Source organism: Chiloscyllium plagiosum, chromosome 43 (genome assembly GCF_004010195.1).
Source record: "Chiloscyllium plagiosum isolate BGI_BamShark_2017 chromosome 43, ASM401019v2, whole genome shotgun sequence".
NCBI lineage: Eukaryota > Metazoa > Chordata > Chondrichthyes > Orectolobiformes > Hemiscylliidae > Chiloscyllium > Chiloscyllium plagiosum.
In genome coordinates, this window is record NC_057752.1 from 797,598 (window position 1) to 821,796 (window position 24,199).

The 24,199-nt window shown below is 41.9% G+C and overlaps 1 protein-coding gene across 4 annotated transcripts in view; it reads left to right on the top strand.

Moving 5' to 3' along the window:
• The window catches only part of LOC122543279 (arf-GAP with GTPase, ANK repeat and PH domain-containing protein 1-like), a 200,698-nt gene that overhangs the window by 143,189 nt on the left and 33,310 nt on the right, over positions 1-24,199 (top strand). For all 4 annotated transcript variants that reach the window (XM_043681772.1, XM_043681769.1, XM_043681770.1 and 1 more), the window contains exons 7-11: positions 2,904-3,028; positions 6,752-6,904; positions 18,243-18,329; positions 21,235-21,339; positions 23,404-23,551. In XM_043681772.1, the coding sequence (XP_043537707.1) occupies positions 2,904-3,028; positions 6,752-6,904; positions 18,243-18,329; positions 21,235-21,339; positions 23,404-23,551 (618 nt within the window). The remainder of the gene's footprint in view (positions 1-2,903; positions 3,029-6,751; positions 6,905-18,242; positions 18,330-21,234; positions 21,340-23,403; positions 23,552-24,199) is intronic.

Genomic DNA, 24,199 nt, shown 5'->3' on the forward strand with positions numbered 1-24,199 from the left:
AAGATGAGGTGTTCTTCCTCCAGGCGTCTGGTGGTGAGGGAGCGGTGGTGGAGGAGGCCCAGCACCTCCATATTCTCGGCAGAGTGGGAGGGGGAGTTGAAATGTTGGGGCACGGGGCGGTTTGGTTGATTGGTGCGGGTGTCTCGGAGATGTTCCCTAAAGCGCTCTGGTGGGAGGCGCCCAGTCTCCCCAATGTAGAGGTGACCGCATCGGGAGCAACGGATACAATAGATGATATTAGTGGATGTGCAGGTAAAACTTTGATGGATGTGGAAGGCTCCTTTAGGGCCTTGGATAGAGGTGAGGGAGGAGGTGTGGGCACAGGTTTTACAGTTCCTGCGGTGCCAGGGGAAAGTGCCAGGATGGGAAGGTGGGTCGTAGGGGGGCGTGGACCTAAGTGGCTTGGTGTCAATCTTTATCTGGTAACTCCCCTGTAAAGCCCCTTGGGATGTTTTACCATGTTACAAATATAAGTTGTTGTTTACATGTAATGTAGGGAAAGCTGAGAATGGGATATCTGTTTATAAGGGGAGTGGGATGGTGGGTTCATCGTGGTGGTGGTGAATTCAGTACTTAGCCAAAATGTTGACCATGAATATGATATGGAACATGACTGTTTGGAAACTAAAATACAAATGAACAAGTGAAGTTTCGGCTCTTTTCTATTCACCTTTGAAGTGAATGACTGCCAGCCTCTAATAGCAGATTCTTGTACTTGATGATCTTCGGTGTGTAGACTAATGCTAATAATAATTGGCTGAATCTTGGGCAGTTGACAGCAAATCTTAATTCTGAAAGGAAGATGGAAACAGAAAAGCTTAGAGGAGTAAGATTAAATAAAGCACCCGTACTGTAACTGCTTCAGAAACAGCACAGCAAGCTGAATGTATGACAAGCTGATCCAGAAATGTCTATCTTTGAATTTTAAGAGAGAACAGGTGTGATTGCAGGTAAGCTCTCTCGACTCTAAGGACAACATTAGGTTGCAACTCAATGTTAATTGTCTTTTATTTCCTTTTCTAGATATATCAGAATCATGATTGGTTAGCTTTATAATCCAGGAGCAAACTTTAATATTTATTGCTCTTGATCCCAAATCTTTGCTGATCAGGCATGCATTACCAAGGATTTTTCTACAATAGAAGATATTCTTATCTTTTCTGTGTCCAGTGACAGAGGAATGCATGAGGCATATAGAGCATGTCCTTGTGTCTGTTTCAATAGCTAGTTTTTCCTGGAACTGTTGCTAGCCTTTTCCCAGAGGCTAGGTAAAAACAATGACTGCAGATGCTGGAAACCAGAGTCTAGATTAGAGTGGTGCTGGAAAAGCACAGCAGTTCAGGCAGCATCCGAGGAGCAGTAAAATCGACATTTCGGGCAAAAGCCCTTCATCAGGAATACAGGCAGAGAGCCTGAAGGGTGGAGAGATAAGTGAGAGGAGGGTGGGGGTGGGGAGAAAGTGGCATAGAGTACAATAGGTGAGTGGGGGAGGGGATGAAGGTGATAGGTTGGGGGAGGGTGGAGTGGATAGGTGGAAAAGAAGATAGGCAGGTAGGACAAGTCATGGGGACAGCTGAGCAGAGGCTGTTCGATGCACTCCCCAGCAACCATGGCCAGGAGCCTTTCCTTCTCTTATTACTTGCTCTGGGTGTGTCAGAATGCTTTGCGAGGTAATAATCAACCTGTTTGGCTGTGTTATGAACGCACCTTCCTTGACATCAGGTTCTGGAGTGGGATTGTAACCCAGAACCTCTATCTCAGAGGTAGGGAAACTACCCATTGTGCCACAAGACTCCCAATGGAAGATAATTTAGGGCACAAATCAGGCACACTGACTAGCATCCTCAAGATTCCAAATCGCACTCCAGTCCGGTGACGCTTTGCACTAGGAAGGCTGAACCATAAAATTCACCCTTAGCCCTGTTTGGTGATTCCAGGGGATTTTCTCTCCCTCAACACTGTGTTAAGGTGCTTAAAGTATATGGATTAACATGTGCACTGATGTAGAAATTTCAAGGGAATAAGTTAACTGCTTGTTGCTAATATCCCAAAGAGTAACTTAAGTGCCTTGGTATTTCTTAAACTATTGGCAAATGGTGTGTGAGAGAATTCATGATCGAATAATCAGGCATAAACTCTGGATGGAGTTGGATTAACGGGCCAAATGGATGACTCCCAACCGGATTTTCTCTTGCCAGTGTGGGGCTGTAAAATAGTTTCTGCCTTCCTGGGAATTGTTGGTGCTTTGAGTCTTTTGAATTATAATTATTTCTCTGTAGGTGTTCAAGCCACCACCCACTTGATGACCATTTCAGAAAAAGTTGCCAAAACAACTCTCCTTTAAATGTTTTTGCCAATTAGCTGAAATTGGTTCATAATGAGTTGGAACTTGCTGGCTGCGCAAAAAGTACCCAAAAAAGGGCAGGATATTAGCTTAAAGTTTCTTTGAGCAAGTTTAAGGAAAAGGAAGTCTGGTGATGTTACCATTTTAGAATAGCAAAATTGGTTTTAAAGAGACAATATTCTTACAAAAATGTTGGGCAAAAAGCTTAAATGCTGTACAATTTTTATCAAAACATGTTTATATAGTTTAGTTTTAACATTGTCTTTTTCGCACACATTGAGTAATCTTGGTGAAAAAGAGCTGTCCCCTGTTCAGGCTGATGTTCTTCCTCATAAGTGCCCATTGAGATTCTTTAAGGCATTATGCCCATGTGTGCGACAGTCATTGACAATGGCCTCTCTCTATTTTTGTCAACAAGTTATAGGCTTCCTGTTTATACTTGACAATTTGGCATATTTATTTTTATCTTCTAGTTTCAGAATTCTTTGTGTTCTTGTTAACTTAGTTAGAAAATGCAACTTCTCATCCGACAGAGGACTCACCTTTATTTTTCTTTCAGTCACACAGAAGATCTCAGCCATTAAGAAACAGCAACACCTTTTTGCTACATCATGCAAGTCTTTGCCAAGCTCTCCAAGCCATTCAGCTGCCTCTACCCCAGTCTCTACTATTCACAGCGGTCAGGTAAGTGAGGGTGTCAGTGCATGTGAGAGCAAGCAGCAGAGCGTGATAAGCATAGGAAATGAGTGCTACATCCTCCGTCAATTATTGAAATAGTTTAGTGTGGAATGTTTTCATTAATGGGATGTGCAGGTCCAGAATTTATTGTCCATCCCATGTTGCCCTTGAGAAGGTGGTGGTGAATTGCTTTCTTGAACTGCTGAAGTTCATTTGGTCAATGGAAACCCCAGGATGTTCATAGTGGGGGAATTCAGCAATGGGTGGCATGCCATTGAATTCATGATTGAAATGCTGGGCAGTTTGCTCACTTCCCGGCCTCCAAAAACCTTGCTATCTGGGTGCTGCATGAAGTTATCTGGAGAGGATACTTCCTCCAACTTCTCTTCCCCTATCAGGAAATAACTTTTTTCTTTTTTTATTCCAAAAATAATGTTTATTCATTGGATTTTTAAAGGAACATAGCAGTTCAAATTTGATATTGCATAAAGTGCAAAACAGATCATTCTTTTTCAATACAGAATATGAAGTGCATTTACAATTACAGATTATAATTACAGTGTGCATTTACAATTCAGATCAAATATTCTTTGGTGCATACAGCTCAAGGCATTTTACACAGGTTGCTGCTCCTCGTTATACTTTGGTAAGAGGGCCTTAGAAAGTGGTCTTTCCCTGTTGAGCCTTTGTGGTGCTTGTCCCAAGCTTTAGTATGTGTAGTCCTCAGCATGTAGTCCTGGATGGACCTTGGAAATGTGCCAGTCTACAACACTCAGTTGACATTTCTTTGCAATAGAAGACCAGTGTGTTTCAGGCAGACCACAGAACGCCCTTCACAAAGTTGATGGTCCTCCAGCAGCAGATTGCATTTATCTCAGTATGCATTACTGATAATCCATGTAGAGCACTGAGACAAAAAAAGGCACTGCTTATCTGCTTAGCATCTACTGGGCACAAAGTAAAGACTAGTCATTCAGTGTGTGGAGGCAGTTCAGGGACCCACATTCCAAGATACCCTTTTCAAAGTCAAGTCTATTGTCCAAAGTCAGCTCTTAGTCATACCAAGCTGTGTTCGCTTGGCATTTTGACTAAGCCAACTTATGTTGTGTCTTTTAGCTCTGGGCAAATACACAATTAGCACCCTTGCTTCAGGCATGTAATTAAAATATCGCACAATTTCCAGCAAACCAAACAGCTGTTCTGTGCGATGTGTTCAACGGCTGAAACTAGACCTGTTTACTGTTTACCATTAAGCATTAATAATATCTTGTGGAAGTCTTTGCTATTGTGGATCGATGTGCTGTGTAGTATGTTCCTCAATTAATGACCAGTGCATGTCCTAATAGTTCAGTCTATTTCACTGCCTTGTGGTTAATTTGAATGAGAGCATACAACAAATGTTTTAGGTCAGCAGTATGTCTGACACATATGTAAATAAATTGTTGTGTTTAAGAGTGTCTAAAGCAAAATGAGAAGTCCACAAAGGTGGAGTTTCTCTTTGCCCAACATGGAATGCAGAATAAGGACATGTCTCACTTATCTAACTCCAGAAACGTTTACAGAATCCAGGCTAAGAACATCAGGTTTATATGGGATACTATTGGAGTTTAACCTGTTGAACCCTTGTCGTTTACCTATCCAACTAAAACCACCCTAAGTGTTGGGATATTGCCTTGCAGAGTTTACCACAACTATGTGGGAAGAGTCCCAAACCTTAATGATGTTACTGTCTTTCCAGATGTTATCAATGATGTAGGCTAGCTGGTCAATCATTAATTATTTCTAGTTTCAGGTAGTGTCACAGAAGATTGAATTGGTTCTAAATATCAATCATTGTTGCAAGGTTTGTGAAGGTTTGTAGCTCAGGTTGAGGTTTAGGGTGTAGGTTTGCTCGCTGAGCTGTAGGTTTGATATCCAGACATTTCATTACCTGGCTAGGTAACATCATCAGTGGCGACCTCCAAGTGAAGCGAAGCTGTTGTCTCCTGCTTTCTATTTATATCTTTCTCCTGGATGGGGTTCCTGGGGTTTGTGGTGATGTCATTTCCTTTTCGTTTTCTGAGGGGTTGATAGGTGGCATCTAGCTCTATGTGTTTGTTTATGGTGTTGTGGTTGGAGTGCCAGACCTCTAGGAATTCTCTGGCATGTCTTTGCTTAGCCTGTCCCAGGATAGATGTGTTGTCCCAGTCGAAATGGTGTTTTTTTTCATCCGTGTGTAGGGCTATGAGGGAGAGAGGGTCGTGTCTTTTTGTGGCTGGCTGGTGTTCGTGTATCCTGGTGGCTAACTTTCTTCCTGTTTGTCCTACGTAGTGTTTGTGGCAGTCCTTGCATGGAATTTTGTAGATGACGTTGGTTTTGTCCATGGGTTGTACTGGGTCTTTTAAGTTTGTTAGTTTTTGTTTGAGAGTGTTGGTGGGTTTGTGCGCTACCAGGATTCCGAGGGCTCTCAGTCGTCTGGCTGTCATTTCAGACAGGAGAAAGATATGAATAGAAAGCAGGAGACAACAGCTTCGCTTCACTTGGAGGTCGCCACTGATGATGTTACCTAGCCAGGTAATGAAACGTCTGGATATCAAACCTACAGCTCAGCGAGCAAACCTACATCCTAAATCAATCATTGTGATTCACCCAACAGCCTCCTAGATCACAGAGATCCATCTATCACCTCTCTCTGGGTGGCACTAACCACTTGATCATTAGACAATTGATTAATGTTGTTTTAAGGCCTCAACATCTAAACAGTAGGTAATAAAAGATCCTCATAATAGGTATGAAGCAATAACATTTCTCCATAAGATGTGTGCATTGTTATTGCACTGCAGCGTAATTGTGTAACACTAACTGGAGGGACAGAGCTTCAGCGATGTATTTTTGCTTTCTGAAAAAGAATGGTGTCTACGCTGAACCCTGGATATGTGATGAAGGATTGTTTTAGTCAACCTCAAAGGAACACCTTGCAGGAGTAATCATCCAAAATCTGAGGCTTCTTTTTTGAGACAGCAGGCAAGGTGTACCCAGAACAGCTTACAATGTGTCAGTCGCCTTAATGTCCAGGTTCTGTGTCATGTTTCAGGCTTATTAGTCCTTAATAGCTTAACCCTTGTGGCACAGTCTGACCCAAATGAGTTCTTTTTGGGCATGAATGGGATGCCCCTTACCTCTTGCAATATATCAAGACGGACTGTGTTCTGTGTTCAAGTGTGTTCTTTCTACACCAATGATGATTATGAGCAAACTGCTGAAAAGGGGCAGCTCCCTTAGCACTATCTGCATTGACCAATAATACAGAATCACACTGAGTAGAATTTTGTAACAAAGGGATGTGCCTTCAAATCCAATGTGACTTACAAGAGTTATAGTCATAGAGCCATACAGCATGGAATAGACCCTTCGGTCTAACTCATCCACACCGACCAGGCGTCCCAATCTGACCTTGTCCCATTTTCCAGCATTTGACCCATATTCTTTTAACCCTTTCCTATACATATATCCATCCAGGTGCCTTTTAAATGTTGTAATTGTACCAGCCTCCACCACTTCCTCTGGCAGCTCGTTCCATACACACACCACCCTCCGTGTGTAAAAGTTACCCCTCAGGTTGTTTTTTAAGTCTTTGCCCCCTCATCTTAACCTATGTCTATTAGTTTTGTTCTGGAAGAATCTTACTACTTGATCTTTAAATTGTTAATGTTAACTTCATTTAAATCATTTTTTCCTCACCTTTTGTAGGCAAGCAATGGTGGAAACATGAGTGATTATTCATCTTCTCTTCCCTCCACTCCGAACATCAGTCACCGGGATCTGCGGGCTGATGTTTGCCAAGCCTCTGGTACTCCGGGTTCTGTCCGCAAACATTCAAAAAGACGTTCAAGTCTTTTCGCTGTAAGTATTTGTTGGATTCCACGAGCTGTTTAGGAAATAGCTCAGAAGATTTTCAAGAGAAAATTGCAAATATTTTCTAGCACTAAGTATTTATCCTTGTTAGAGAGCATTCACTTGATAGTAAATTGGCTGACTAGTGGACATCCTGCCAGCTTAGAGGGTTCAGTGATTAATTGCACCATGTGATGTGATGCTGCACTATACATTTGGAAGGTCTGCAGGGCACTATCCCAGGATGAATTTGCTGGTCTAATCAGAGTGAGGTATGTTAGAATTGGCCTATTTGATTTGGAGAACTGGATTGCCAATGATGGGGTTTGTAATGATTAACAGCTCTGGATGTTCTGAGAAAGTGAACATAAGAAATAAAAGCCAGAGTAAGCAGTTTGGCCCCTCACACCCTCTTTTCCATTCAATAAGATAGCGGCTAATCTTCAACTCAAATCCATGCAGGGATATTAACTTAGTGACCCTTTGCACCAACTGGAGACTGATAGCTATTGGGTTATCAGTGGAAAGCCATATTCTGATATTAAAAAAAAGAACATGGTGCAGCCAACATGGTTAAGTTTTTGGATAATTACCAAGTTGGTGTCATTCTGTGATACTAAAGACTTAATTTGCTCCGCTGATTTGCTGGAAATTGGATGTCCCAAGGCTAAGGTGGGATGCCTCTGACTTACAGGTGGATTGTAAGGAATTCCCATCCCTTGCCATTCAGAGCCATTTACCTGGCCATCTCCTATCATTCAGAGATAATTTACATTTGCATTATCATCCCATTCAAAATCAGTAAGAACATTACAGTTGGAATTTTGACTACTCCCTGTAGTTAAAAAAAACAATTTACAACAGATTTGACCATCAAGGAATGATTTACATTATATTTTTTCTGGAAATAGTGTGTTCACTGCATTGTGTCTTGAGGGACATGTGACTGTGGGGGAGTGACTGGAGGTTGTCTTGTGAGCATTACTGACTGTGATGTAAAGATTTTGTATAAAGGAAGAACTTTGTTCTTTCCTTTGTTCAGAGAGACCGCTCAACATGCTTTGCAAGCATGGCGAAGAGTGTTAAGAGTTTCTCCAAAGTTTGTATTGTATTTGCTTAATTTGGTTGTTGTTCACAGAAGTTGGCATATTGCAGTTGCATCAAGAATGTAAGAATCTCAGGAAAAAGAACTTAACAATTCAACTGTCCTGTCGTGCTCAGTGGCCCAATTATACATCCCATTACCAGTAATTGTTTCTTGGACTTTTATACAGAACATTCTACTGCCAACAGGGATCAGTACACCTGGTTTGATATGCTTTAATTAATATGCTGTCTTTGGAGGTGGCAGGTGGGTGTAAGAGAAGAATCTTTATGTTTAAAGCGTGATGCCAAAATATCAAAGTGCATTAACTAATCTGGTTGAATCCTGACAAGTACTTTAGACATGGAGCTATGAGATTTAAAGCTTCAGTTCAGGTGGAAGTGAATCAGAATTTCTGTAACCTGTGGATTAGTGGTCATTTCTAAGATCTTTGAGCAATTGCACTTCAGTAAATTCAGTTTATATTTAACTAAGAGGAATTTTAGATTATGCTGCTTTCATTTCTGTTCTTTCTGACTGTCCCTCTCCCTCATTGTCTTTCCTCCATTGCAATCTTTCACCATCCTGTTTATTCCTCTCTTACTTTTCAGACAAAACATCATCATTGGTTCAAGTACAACATTTAAAATTAATTATAACAATTTCAGACTCTTTAATCATCAACAATCACAGAACAAAACTACTTTGATTTCCTGTAACTGTTTTCCAGATATCAGTATCAACCAGCAGAAAAGTAACCAATAAAATGGGCAGCACAGTGGTAGTGGGCGGCACCGTGGCACAGTGGTTAGCACTGCTGCCTCACAGCGCCAGAGACCCGGGTTCAATTCCCGCCTCAGGCGACTGACTGTGTGGAATTTGCACGTTCTCCCCGTGTCTGCGTGGGTTTCCTCCGGGTGCTCCGGTTTCCTCCCACCATCCAAAGATGTGCAGGGTCAGGTGAATTGGCCATACTAAATTGCCCGTAGTGTTAGGTAAGGGGTAAATGTAGGGGTATGGGCGGGTCGGTGTGGACTTGTTGGGCCGAAGGGCCTGTTTACACACTGTAATCTAATCTAAATTGCCCATAGTGTTAGGTGAAGGGATAAATGTAGTGGAATGGGTCGTGGGTTGTGCTTCAGCAGGTCGGTGTGGACTTGTTGGGCCGAAGGGCCTGTTTCCACACTGTAAGTAAATTACTCTTTTTTTTTTAAACAAACTGTTTAAAACATAGAAACTAGGAGAAGACCATTCAGCTCTTTGAGCCTACTCCCCCATTCAATCTGATCATGGCTGATTATCAAACTTAGTTCCCTGTTCCTACTTTCTCCCCATACCCTTTTGATGCTTTTAGCCCTAAGAACTATACCTAACACCTTCTTGAAAACATGCAATGTTTTGACCTCAGTCGCCTTCTGTGGCGGAGAATTCCACAGGCTTCCCACTCTGGGTGAAGACATTTCTCCTCATCTCAGTCCAAAATGGCCTGCTCTGTTTCCTTAGACTGTGACCCCTTGGTTCTGGATTCATTGGTCTTCAGGACTATCCTTCCTGTATTTACCCTGACTGACCCTGTTAGAATTCTATAGGTTTCTATGAGATCTCCCTCCCCTCATTCTTTTAAACTCTAATGAATACAATCCTAACTGATCCAGTCTCTCTTCATACGTTAGTCCTGCCATCCTAGGAATCAGTCTGGTAAACCTTCGCTGCATTCCCTCCATTGCCAGCACAGATACAGAGATCAAAGCTATGCAAACTATACGCCAGGTGAGGTCTCGCCAAGGCCCTGTACAATTACAGCAAGACATCCCTGCTCCCTGTTTGAGCAATCATTCAAACAGAATAAAGTGAAAAGAATTCCAATCAAAATTATGAAATCTGTCCATTAAATTGTCTGTGCAACATTTTAATACTATGCAATAATGTTTCCTTCTAGAGAGAACTGTCCATCAGAGCTTTTGAATTTTAATAATTCTGTGATCTTTAGTTGCTGACCTGGATTTTGCTGGCCATTTTGCAGTCTCTCCTGTAGAGTGTCAGGGTTAGGGTTAGGATTATTGATCGTTGTGCCCTGTATTCACTCTGAGCAATTGAAGACAACCTGGCTTCTTTAAATTTCTTTGTGAAATGTGGGCTATTGCCTGTCTGTAGTTGCCTGTGAGAAGGTGGTGGTGAACTGACTTCTTGAACCTCTGCAGTGCACCTGCTGGGGGTTGATCCACAATACCATTAAGGATTTTGACCCAGTGACATTGAAGGACCGGTGATATATTTCCAAGCCAGGATGGGGAGTGGCTTGGAGGGGAGCTTGAGGGTGGTGGTGTTCCCATGTATCTGCTGCCCTTACCCTTCTAGATGGAAATGGTTGTGGGTTTGGAAGGTGCTGTCTGATGATCTTTGGTGAATTTCTGCAGTTCCTCTTGTAGATAATACATACTGTTGTTACTGAGCGTCAGCGGTGGAGGGAGTGGGTGTTTGTGGATATTGTGCCAGTCAAATGGGTTGCTTTGTCCTGGATGATGTCAAGCTTCTTGAGTGTTGTTGGAGCTGTACTCATCCAGGCAAGTGGGGCATATTCCATCACACTCCTGACTTGTATCTTGTAAATGATGGACAGGCATTGGAGAGTCAGGAGGTGAGTTACTCCCCACAGTATTCCTAGCTTCTGACCTGCTCTTGTAGCTACTGTGTTTATGTGGTGAGTCAAATTGGGTTTCTGGTCAATGATAACCCCAGGATGTTGATAGTGGGGAATTCAGTGATGGTAATACCTTTAAATGTCAAGGGGCAGTGGTTAGATTGTCTCTTATTGGAGATGGTCAGAGCCTGGTATTTGTGTGGTGTGAGTGTTAATTGCCAAGCCTGGATATTGTGCAGATCTTGCTGCATTTGAACATGGACTGCTTCAGTCTCTGAGGAGTCGCAAATGGTGCTAAATATTGTGCAATTATTAGCGAACATTCCCAACTCTGACCTTACGATGGAGGGAAGATCATTGATGAAGCAGCTGAAGATGGTTGGACCTAGGACACTACCCTGAGGGAGTCCTGCAGAAATGCCCTGGAGCTGAGATGACTGACCTCCAACAATCACGACCATCTTTCAATGTACCAGGTATGACTAACCACCAGAGAGTTTGCCCCCTGATACCCATTTACTCATATTTGCTAGGCCTCCTTGATGCCACACTCTACCGAATGCAGCGCAGATATCAAGGGCTGTAACTCTAACCTCACCTCTGGAATTCAGCTCTTTTGTCCATGTGTGAAACAAGGCTATAATGAGGTCAGGAGCTGAGTGGCTCTGGCAGAACCCAAACTGGGTGTCACTGAGCAGGTCCTTGCTGAGCAGGGGCTGCTTGATATCACTGTTCATGACACCTTTGATCACTTTACTGATGATCAAGAATAGACTGATGGGGCAGTAATTGGCCAGGTTGGATTTGTCCTGCTTTTTGTGTACGGACATAACTGGGCAATTTTCCCCATTGCCTGGTAGATGCCACTGTTGTAATTATATTGAAACACCTTGGCTAGAGGAGCAGCAAGTTCTGGAGCACAAATCTTCAGTATTATTGCCCAAATGTTGTCAGGACTTGCAGCCTTTAGAGTATCCAGTGTCTCCAGCTGTTTCTTGCTATCATGTGGAATGAATCGAATTGGCTGAAGACTGTTATCTGTAATGCTGGGGACCACTGTAGGAGGCTGAGATGGCCTGTACAGGAGATGCCTAACTAGTCTCTGAGTTGGAAGAATGGAGAAGGGATGAATAATGTACATGGTCAGGGGCTGCAATGCTTGAAGCCTCATATCCCAGAATGTAACCCAAGTTTTTATATGCTATGTATCATTACTAATGAGAGTGAATTCTAAGGGGGAAGCACTCTGCTCATAAACACATGGAGCTGGTGAGTAACAATAACTTTCAGTAATCTAGCACCTTTTAATGTCATGTAACACCTCTAAATCATAACATTCCAAACATTGCACAAAGACGCTGTCTTTTGGATGAGATGTTAAAACAAGGTTCCATCTACCTCTTCAGGTGGATGTAAAAATCATGAGACATGGGAGCAAAAATTAGGCCATTCAGCCCATCAAGTCTGCCCCGCCATTCAATCAAACCTGATAAGTTTCTCAACCCTATTCTCCCATTTTCTCCCCATAACCCTTGATCCCCTTGATACTCAAGAACCTATCTATCTCAGTCTTAAATACACTCACTGACCTGGCCTCCACAGCCTTCTGTGGCAGTGAATTCCATCGATTCCCCACTCTCTGGCTGAAGAGGTTTCTCCTTATCTCCATTCTAAAAGGTCTCCCCTTTACTCTAAGACTATGCCCTCAGGTCCTAGTCTCTCCTACCATTGGAAACATATTCCCAACATCCACTCTGTCCAGGCCATTCAGTTTTCTGTATGTTTCAATTAGATCCCCCCTCCATTGAGTACAAACCCAGAGTCCTCAAACATTCCTCGTATGTTACACTTTTCATTCCTGGGACCATTCTTGTGAACCTCCTCTGGCTCCAGGGCCAGTACATCCTTCCTGAGATTATGGGGCCCAAAACTGCACACAACACTCCAAATGTGATCTGACCAGGGCATTAAAGAGCCTCAGAAGTATATCCCTGCTTTTATATTCAAGCCCTCTCAAAATAAATGCCATCATTGCATTTGCCTTCCTAACTACTGACTCAACTTGCATGTTTACCTTGCGAGAATCCTGGACTAGAACTCCCAAGTCTCTTTGCACTTCAGATTTCTGAATTTTCTCTCCATTTAGAAAGTAGTCCATGCCTCTATTCTTCCTACCAAAGTACATGACCTCACTTTCCCATGTTCTACTCCATCTGCCACTTCTTTACCCATTCTCCCAACCTGTACAAATCCTTCTGCAGCCTCCCCGCCACCTCAATGCTACCTGTCCCTCTACCTGTCTTTGTATTATCTGCAAACTTAGCCAGATGCCCTCAGTTCCTTCATCTAGATTGTTAATGTATAAAGTGAAAAGTTGTGGTCCCAACACTCAGCCTTGTGGAACACCATTTATCACCAGCTGCCATCCTGCGAAGGACCCTTTTATCTCCACTCTCTGCTTTCTGCCAGACAGCCAAGCTTCTATCCATGCTAGCACCTTGCCTCTGACACCAAGGGCCCTTATCTTACTCAGTAGCCTCCTGTGCGGCACGTGGTCAAAGACCTTCTTGAAGTCCAGGTAGATAGCATTCATTAGTTCTCCTTGGACTAACCTGCTTGTCACTTCATCAAAGAATTGTAGCAGATTTGTCAGGTATGACCTCTCCTTGATGAAACCATGCTGACTTTGCCCTATTTAATTTAACACTTCCAAGCATTCAGAAATCTCATCCTTCACAATGGATGCCAGGATCTTACCTGTGACTGAGGTTAGGCTAATCAGTCTGTAATTTTCCATCTTTTGCCTTATTCCCTTTAAAACAGGGATGTTACATTTGCGATTTTCCAGTCCTCTGGGACCCTCCCTGATTCTAGTGATTCCTGAAAGATCACCACTAGCACCTCCACTATCTCTTCAGCTATATCCCTTAGAACTCTGGGATGTAGTCCATCTGGTTCAGGAGATTTATCCACCAGGCAAAAATGAGGACTGCAGATGCTGGAAATCAAAGTCTAGATTAGAGTGGTGCTGGAAAAGCACAGCGGGTCAGGCAACATCAGAGGAGCAGGAAAATCGATGTTTCGGGCAAAAGCCCTTCATCAGGAATGATTTATCCACCTTCAGGCCATTCAGTTTTTCTAGCACTTTCTCCTTGGTGATGGCCACCATACTCAGCTCTGTCCCCAACTCTTGAATTTTTTGGGATATTACTCGTGTCTTCCACCATGAAGACTGACTTTTTTTAGATTAGATTAGATTAGATTAGATTACTTACAGTGTGGAAACAGGCCCTTCGGCCCAACAAGCCCACATCGACCCCGCCGAAGCGCAACTCACCCAGACCCATTCCCCTACATTTCACCCCTTCACCTACCGCTACGGGCAATTTAGCATGGCCAATTCACCTAACCTGCACATTTTTGGACTGTGGGAGGAAAACGGAGCACCCGGAGGAAACCCACGCAGACACAGGGAGAATGTGCAAACTCCACACAGTCAGTCACCTGAGGGGGGAATTGAACCCGGGTCTCTGGTGCTGTGAGGCAACAGTGCTAACCACTGTGCCACCATGCCGCCCACCGTGACGCAAAGTAATTATTCAGTTCCTCAGCCATTTCCTTGTTCCCCACTACTATCTCTCCAGTGTCATTTTCCAGTGGCCCAGTGTCCACTTTTGCCACTCTTTTGCCCTTTATATATCAAAATAAACTGTTATAGTCTTCCTTTATATTACTGTCTCGCTTACCCTCATATTTAATCTTCTCCCTCCTTATTTCTTTTATCGTTGCACTCTGTTGGTCTTTGTAAGCTTCCCAATCCTTTGGTTTCCCACTGTTCTTCGCCACGTTATATGCTTTCTCTTTTGCTTTTATAGAACATAGAACATAGAACATTATAGCGCAGTACGGGCCCTTCGGCCCTCGATGTTGCGCTGACCTATCATACCAATCTGAAGCCCATCTAACCTACATGTACGTCCATATGCTTGTCCAATGACGACTTAAATATACTTAAACTTGGCGAATCTACTACCGTTGCAGGCAAAGCATTCCATACCCTTACCACTCTCTGAGTAAAGAAACTACCTCTGACATCTGTCCTATATCTATCACTTCTCAATTTAAAGCAATGCTTCCTTGTGCTCGCCGTCACCATTCTTGGAAAAAGGCTCTCCCTGTCCACCCTATCTAACCCTCTGATTATCTTATATGTCTCTATTAAGTCACCTCTCAACCTTCTTCTCTCGAACGAAAACAGCCCCAAGTCCCTCAGCCTTTCCTCATAAGACCTTCCCTCCATACCAGGCAACATCCTAGTAAATCTCCTCTGCACCCTTTCCAAAGCTTCCACATCCTTCTTATAATGCAGTGACCAGAACTGTACACAATACTCCAAGTGTGGCCGCATCAGAGTTTTGTACAGCTGCAGCATAACCTCATGGTTTCGGAACCCGATCCCTCTATTAATAAAGGCCAAAACTTTGTATGCCTTCTTAACAACCCTGTCAACCTGGGTGGCAACTTTCAAGGATCTATCTACCTGGACACCGAGATCTCTCTGCTCATCTACACTACCAAGAATCTTACCATTAGCCCAGTAATTTGTATTCCGGTTACTCTGACCAAAGTGAATCACCTCAGACTTGTCCGCATTAAACTCCATTTGCCACCTCTCAGCCCAGCTCTGCAGCTTACCTACGTCTCTCTGTAGCCTACAACATCCTTCGTCACTATCCACAACTCCACCGACCTTAATGTCGTCTGCAAATTTACTAACCCACCCTTCTATGCCCTCATCCAGGTCGTTTATAAAAATGACGAACAGCAGTAGACCCAACACCGACCCTTGCGGCATACCACTGGTAACTGGACTCCAGGATGAACATTTCCCATCAACCACCACCCTCTATCTTCTTTCTGCAAGCCAATTACTGATCCAAACTGCTATATCTCCCACAATCCCATTCCTCCGCATTTTGTACAATAGCCTACTGTGGGGAACCTTATCGAACGCCTTTCTGAAATCCATATACACCACATCAACAGTTTACTCTCATCTACCTGTTTGGTCACCTTCTCAAAAAAACTCAATAAGGTTTGTGAGGCACGACCTACCCTTCACAAAACAGTGCTGATTATCCCTGATCAGATTATTCTTTTCTAGATGATTATAAATCCTATCTCTTATAACCTTCTCCAACATTTTACCAACAACTGAAGTACGCTACCCCTGACTTCCCTCGTCAGCCATGGTTGCCTCACCCTCCCTGTACCATGCTTCCTTTTTCTCGGGATGAATCTCTGTGTCTCCTGAATTACTCCCAGAAACTCCAGCCATTGCTGTTCCACTGTCTTTCCTGCTAGGCTCTCCTCCCAATCAATTCTACCCAGCTCCTCCCTCATGCCTCTGTAGTTGCCTTTATTCAGCTATAATCCGGTTACCTCTGATTCTATCTTCTCCCTCTCAAATTGCAGAGTAAATTCAATCATATTATGATTACTGCCTCCTGAGAGTTCCTTCACTTTAAGCTTCCTTATCAAGTCTGCCTCATTGCACAACACTAAATCTAGTATTGCCTGTTCCCCAGTGGGCTCCACCACAAGCTGCTCCAAAAATCCATCTCATAGACATTCCACAAATTCCTTTTCTTGCAATCCACTACCAACCTAATTTTCCCAGTCCACCTGCATATTGAAATCCCCCAAGATCACTGTAACTTTGCCTTTCCTACACATCTTTTCTATCTTCTGGTGTATCTTGCGCTCTAGCTCCTGACTACTGTTTGGAGGTCTGGACATAACTCCAACTATGGCTTTTTTACCTTTGTGATTCCTCAATTCTACCCACACAGATTCTACACATCTGACCCTACTTCATTTCTTACTATTGATTTAATTTAATTTCTTACTAATAAGGCAACCCCACCTCTCTGCCCACCTGCCTATCTTTTTGGTAGGATGTATATTCTTGAAGATCCTATGGAACATTGAAGATCGCATGGAACAATTTTAAAGAAGAACAGGGAAGATATCCCCAGTGTCTTGGCTATTGTTTTTCTATCAGTCACCATCACAAAGGAACAGATTATTGGCTCGTGATCATCGTTTTTTTTAGGAGTTTCATTTATGCAAAGTAATTTCTTTGTTTCTCTCTCTCTCTTTCTCTCTTTCTCTGCCTCTCTGTCCCCCACTCCCCGAAGAACGCATGCTGTGTTGGGAAGAGATTGAAAACCTCGTCAAAGCAATTGGCTTTGGAAGTAGCTTTATAAGAGATGGAGATGTTTAGGTTGGGAACCTCAGAGGATGAATCCAAACCAGGTGAAAACACAAAGATGGGCAAGAGGTTAGGGGGAATGTACAGTAGATGTTTGGGAATATAGATCATTCTGAAAGAAATTGGAGAGAAGGTGGGTGAAGCCATGGAAGGATTTGAAGATTAGAATGAACAATTAAATATAATTCATCAGTCTATGGGGAGCTAATGTCACTCCAGATCTGTGGGGTGATTGAGGAATGGGACTTGGTGCTATATAGGATACACGTGGTAGAGTTTGAACAGTTTGGAGTTGATGGAGACCAGCATTGAAATACTTGAGTCTGGATGTAACAAAGGATGTTCCAAATTTGGTGTTTTTGGATGTTCACCTGGATCAAGTGGTCCAATTTATTCCCAAAAATGATTCCCACATCATTTTTCGAAAGGACTAAAAGCTAATCATGTGACATAAATTGCAGAGGGAGTCAAAACATTTCAAATTCATGTATGATCTGAGCTGGATATGGTGCCTTTCACATGCATCCTAATTTGCACTTCTCTAATCTTTCAGTAGCCAGACTGAAAGCAGTAACAGCTGTGAAACATGAAGCTGAACTCTTTTATTGACTTTGCTAGAACTGCTCCAGTGCTTGTCAGAGCAGAGGCTGGAATAGAGAGAATCAAATCCAGAGTTTCAGCAGAGATAGGTACATAACTGGAAGGCTGACGAGCTAATTTCATTGAAGTTGTTGCCAGTCGAAGGGTTAATTGCTGAATTTCAGAATGTGACCTTTTCTATTCTGCTGACTTGTTTGATTAAAAAAACACAGTCTGTTTTCTGAGGATTAAAAACTGCTGGTCAGCCATTCAGAAGCAGTGGTTTATACCCCCATGATAAATGGGACGGATGTGATTGTAATAGCTAGCAAATGAGTTTTCAGTCTCAATTTTCCATCTCTGTAGCTGGAAAACCAAATGCATTGTGAACCCCTCCATTGCTTGAGAGAAAAGCTGGACCTCAACAGGATGACAGAACACCACAGTATGTGAAAGATGCCAAGGAAACAGTCACAGCCATGCAATACTACAACAACAGTTCTATTGTATGCAGCAGTGCAGTGGATTTTCTGATTTGCTGATAGATATGGGTTGCTGTGTGTTTATATTTATCCTTGTGATGATCTGGCCACAATTCTGCTACTCACTCAGCCTTCATAGAGTCAGACTTCAGCATTAGCTTCAGTTATTACCATCACTGTAAAAACTCTAAGGTGTTTCATTCTAGGCAGAGGGAGAGTCAGGATGTTTTTAATGAGAACAAGCACTTCAACTTTGGTTTGACACTATGTTCTCATTCCCTCCACAGACTCGGCGGGGAAGTGATACAGAGCGGAGGAGTCTAGACAGTAAAGCAGATAATATTGGAAGTGGCCGTGCAATCCCAATTAAACAGGTAGGTTTCAGCACCACGATGGCAAAATACACAGTTCTTGACAAATATCACTTAAGCTCTTCTTTACCTCTGTCCCTTCATCATAGTGCCCAAGATGGGAGAGTGCAACATGGATCATTTGGGAGGGCCAGGGGATATCTGAACTATTCATTCCATACTTACGTTAACTGACCAGGGTGCGGATACTAGTCAGGGGTTATACAATTATCCTTAGTGGGAAAGAAAACTCAGTCAGTTTCCCAGCTCCTAATGGGCATGCCGTTGGAAATATGCTTGTGTGATGAAATCAAACTGTGTGGTGATGTGTTTATAGCTGAATAGCTGCTAATCAGGTGCTTATATAGAGAATGGCCATTTGGGTGAAGTACTAGAGAAGCTCTTGGCATCTGCCAAGCTGTATGTAAACAAGAATCCGAACTTTCTGGTGTGCAAGTTTGGATCGTATTTTAGAGTTTTAGCTGTCACCCATAATTGTTCTGTCAGTCTACAACAGCACATTGATTATAACTGAGAATGAGATGTAATTTGTGAGATGAGCTCAATAACGCTTCCAGATCAGACTCCCTTCAAAATATTTGAAGAAGGTAGCCTAGGTGCTAATTATTTTCTTATAATAAAGGCAAATATAAAGTGATGTGTTCCAGATACAATTCAAACTACTTGGCGTTTAAGCAAAACACAATTTGTTCAAACACTATAGTTAAAATACAAACAAAAGAAAGAAGAACTTAGAATAACTTAACTCTGATGAGAAACATAACAGAATAATAGATACAGTAACTATTACTACTTAACTGTTCCAATATAGCAATGACACATAAACACACCCCTCGGCATAAAGGTAAATTCAGAAATCAGATTTTTTAACATGCAATGCCTGCAGTAGGAAGAGAAGCCCCAGCTTCTAGCTGAAACCGAGAGAGGGAAAAATAACTTCTACTTGTTTAAATCTCCAACAGCTTCTAAAAATATAAAGGCTAAAAAAAAAACCTAGAAATCCTGGTCTGAGAGCTGGTCACATCCATCCAGGCTATTTTTCCAACAGTTTTTAAAAAACCCAACGCCTCACAAGCGCTTTATGTTACCACGGACAGCTCGTCACCTCTTGTTCAAACTCTTTCTTAAAAGAAACCAGGACAAAATATACCACTTAAAGCCACAGCATCGCCACAATTCAAATGGCTAAAATCCTGAAAGACTTGAATGTTGCTTGTTTAACGAAGACTAGAACCTGTTTCCTCCCTACTATCCTATACTATATTAAGTTCCAGACCCTGCAGACATGCCATCAAAATCTGTCATCTAATTCACAGACTTCTCTGTGGTCTCACACAACTGTACAGTTTCCTCTAACCAAACATCTTGACTCACTCCATTGTTCAGCCTGTGGATTTTTGTGCTCCACCATCAGTAGCAGAGACTTCAGGTGTTTCAACACTCTCACTAATTCTAATTATCCTTGCTAAATCTTCTCTCCACCTTCAAAACCAATCCTTCAGAACAACTGACTGACTTAACTGACTTCTCCTACTTCGTATTCAATGTCCACTCCTCTCCCTATCCCAATTTGTTAAATGCCATGGGATATCTTGTAAATTTAAAGACATTTTATGAACAGAAGTTGTTCTTCGTAATGTGCAAAGCATTACTGCAAGTTTCTTATTTCAACATGCAAGTTCTCTTCTTTTTGGTCCAATTTCCTGTTTTCTGTTCCCACCTGATGTAGTTGCCACTAAAGACATGTTTGAGCCTGGGAAGGAGGAAGCTGAGCTGTGTGGACTCTCAAACAATGCACAATGCTCCTTCAACTCCAACCTGTTCAAACTCTGCCATGCGTATCCTATATAGCACCAAGTCCCATTCCTCTATAACTCAACAGATCTTGAGTGACATTAGATCCCCATAGACTGATGAACTATATTTAATTTTTAATTCTACTTTTTACTAATTTTACTTCTTTATTTTTCTACTATTCTGTGAAGTAATGCTTAACTTTTTAACTCTCGTTTCTCTTACTACTTTGTACCTAAGCCTTTTTTGTACGTGGGTACTTTGGTACCTAAGATGGCTCCATTTGTGCTGAAATTATACACTTTTCACTATACTCCTGTACTCCCACACTTGACAATAAAATCTAAAAATCTAATTATTCCCTTCCATCAGTAGGTCAAATATGTTAGGTGGCCTTTTGAATGTGGTTTAGTAGAACAAAAAGTACCAGGAAGTCTCACATAGTTTTATTTACATGTTACTAAAGTTAAGTTACAACAAGGAAAAGGGCTATTTGCCAATCAAGCCAACTGTTTACCTTTGTCTCGCTTCAGTTTTCTTTCCTCATGAAGGTGTTGACTACTGTTGGGTGTGATTCCATTACCATGAATACCAGGAAGTCTCACATAATTTTATTTATATGTTACTAAAGTTAAGTTACAACAAGGAGAAGGGCTATTTGGTACAGCCAATCATGTTCGTGTTTACCCTCCATACGAGCAATAATCCAAATCATATTTATCTAACTTGTTCCCATTTTCTTTCATCTATCCAATCAGATCTTGAATATTTCCATCACTTCAACTAGTAATCCTGGAAATGAATTCCACAGCCTCACAACTCTCCATGTTATCATGTTTCTCCTGCCATCTTTTTAAATAACTTGCATATAATGTTGTGTGCATGGTCCCTTGCTCTAGACTCCTTAACTATTAGAAACAGTCTACTCTGTCCATTTTATCCCATCCTTTTGACATTCAAACAAACTTATCATAATCTGGGTTACAAGAAAGACGGAACACCCTCAGTTTTTCTAGATCTGAGTTGTTTGAGTGAGCAATGCGTAGAGTAGCTCGTGTGGGAGACAGAGATTTTCTCCACTGATCCTGATTTTCTAAGGTGTGTTTCTTTACAGGGTGTGTTGTTGAAGAGGAGTGGAAACTCGCTAAACAAAGAGTGGAAGAAGAAATATGTTACACTGTGTAACAATGGTATCTTGTCCTATCATCCAAGTTTACATGTAAGTATACTTTATATGTTTTTGTTCCACAAATGGATTTGGAGCTAAAGCAAGTGTGCCTGTGAAAATCACATCTCTCATGCTTGGGAAAACAGTGTTTTGGTTAAATTAGCAGTATGTGACATTGCTCTTGGTAGGTTGGAAAATTTGCTGCTTTCAAAACATCAGGATCATTATCCTCTGTAATGTATAGTATATTTTGTTACTGAAGTGCAGGTGGATGCAATGTGATGAATCCCTCTAATAGCCCTAGGTGATCTTTCCACAGCTTCTTAATTTTCTTAATTATAAATAATGGAGCATATGTTATAATCCCATTTGTTGGTAATACTGGACAAGTCAGTTCCCAGCATGCAACCTGGCTTGATGGATCATAAGTTTAATAATTTGCAGTTGGTTGCAGTGGTGGCCAGTCACCGAACATATTCACACGAGGCTATAAATTTTCTTTAACATTGATTAAATTAAAGAAAACAAAACAAAACAAACAAAGCTATACATGTTTGCCAGTTTAGAAAGAGCATCGCATAAACAGCAAAACAAAGCTGTAAACTGTTGCCTTGCAATATCTTTTACAGATATTCAAATCCCAGAGAAACGTAACTCCTCCCTTAACTCTTTACTTTCTTACTTAACTGATTCTTTTCAATCTTCATCCTAAGACTGTTGAGACTGTTTCAAAAGTTCTTTCCAATTTTGATGGCCCAAACTTATTTTCAGTTCCACTGGCCGAAATTTCCTTTTGATTCTGACAATTCAAGAGCTTCTTCACAAACTCTCACTGCTTGGAGACTTCACATACTAAAATCCTTCTGCTAGGGTGTAAACCATACTCCTGAACTGAACATGTAGTTTCCTCCAAGCAGACATTTTTTTCTCCTGAACTGAACTTCTGATTCTTCTGAACTGAAGTAAAACTAATCTACTGGCCATTGGTCTGATTCCTCAGTCAGTCATGAACTCATCAGTGTAAACATTCCATCAATCAACACCGCAGGTATCCTGCTAATTACTTCACTGAATCTGCTACTTTGGAAGTTTTAACAATGTTGAGGTTCTGTACTACTAAGCAACTATTTAGATTAGATTCTCTACAGTGTAGAAACAGGCCCTTTGGCCCAACAAGTCCACACCGACCTGTCTGAAGAGTAACGCACCCAGTCCCATTTCCCTCTGACTAATGCATCTAACACTATAGGCAATTTAGCATGGCCAATTCACCTGACCAGCACATCTTTGGATTGTGGGTGGAAACCGGAGCACCCGGAGGAAACCCACACAGACACAGGGAGAATGTGCAAACTCCACACAGACAGTCAACCAAGGCTGGAATCGAATCTGGGACCCTGGTGCTGTGAGACAACAGTGCTAACCACTGAGCCACTGTGCCACTCCACTGTTCCAAATAATTTGTGACATTGAAAATTTTACTTTCACAGAACTGAAACCAAAATCCATCTGCCTATGTTTTAGAAATCCAAATTCCCAAAAGATAATATACACATACATTACTATGAATATTGTGGGGATTTCCACCAGACTTTCTCTGGCAGATTCCCTCAATCATTAGGAGAGTCTCCGACAGACGTTCCCAATCACACTGACGGTCTCCGTGAATTCCTTGTGTCCTCCATCATTTGTTAACTTCTACTTTCCAATGAGCAGTATCATCAAGATGAGAGATTTCTGTACTGTGAAATTACCCTGTTGGAAAATGCCAGAATGGTGTGAACAATGTGAATGGAGGTGGCCCGAGAGAAATTGCGAAGTAGAAATCCAGTAGACTGGAACAAGTGATGGCTGTAATCTATCAAAGTGAAAATGGGGCAGTTTGTAATTATCATATCACCATGATATTTTGAATTGTCATGCTACTCAGCGGGGGTCAGTTTCAACTTTGCTACCTGGACACCAACCTGGCATGAAAATCAAGCAGAATCTCTAATAGCTTGGGGGTCCACTCTGTCAGGTTGCCACTTAGACATTGAAGTTTGAAACATATTTCCTCCACCACTCCAACAGCATTTTCAAGTCCTGGTGAATTCTACTTGTTTTTCATCTCAGGATTATATGCAGAACATCCATGGAAAAGAGATTGATCTTCTCAGGACAACAGTTAAAGTTCCTGGCAAGCGGCCACCCCGTGCTGTTTCAACCAGTGGTGCCTCCACCAGCCTGAATGGACTCATGGGCAGCGGGCAAGAAAGTGTTGGTAATTACAGCTCAATATAAGCTCTATGGCAGCACTCAATAAATCTTCACTGTACAAAATTCCTCTTTGAAACGAAAAACAAAGTACTGCGGACGCTGAAGATCTGAAATAAAAGATGAAAGTGCTGGAGAAACTCAGCAAGTCTGGCATCACTTGTGGAGAGAGAAACAGAGTTAACAATATGACTTATTTGAAGAGTGATATTGGACTAATAACATGAACTCTGTTTCTCTCTCCACAGCTGCTGCCAGACCTCTGCTGAGTTTCTCCAGATATTTTATTCCACTTTGAAACTTCTTGTCTTTTTGGATAGCTAAAATGCTCAGAATTAATTCAAGATGTGGTACTTGTCAATGTGTGTTGTGCGTATTAAGTGATTAGGTTTGAGTAGGAGACAGCATGATGACTCTTGATCTCAACTGTGTGAGAATGCAGAGATGAAAAATGTGTATATATCATTATAATCCTATTTTGGGTAATGACGAACATTCTGATCTTTTTAGTGCATTTGAGGATTAAGAATTTGCTTCTCAATCCCTAGACTTAGAACATTTTGACAGTTGTAATATTTGATTTCACAACACAGCAAAAGTAGTTTGAATGATCGTTAGTATTAACAATGCTGTGCTTCACCATAGTTAGTGCAAG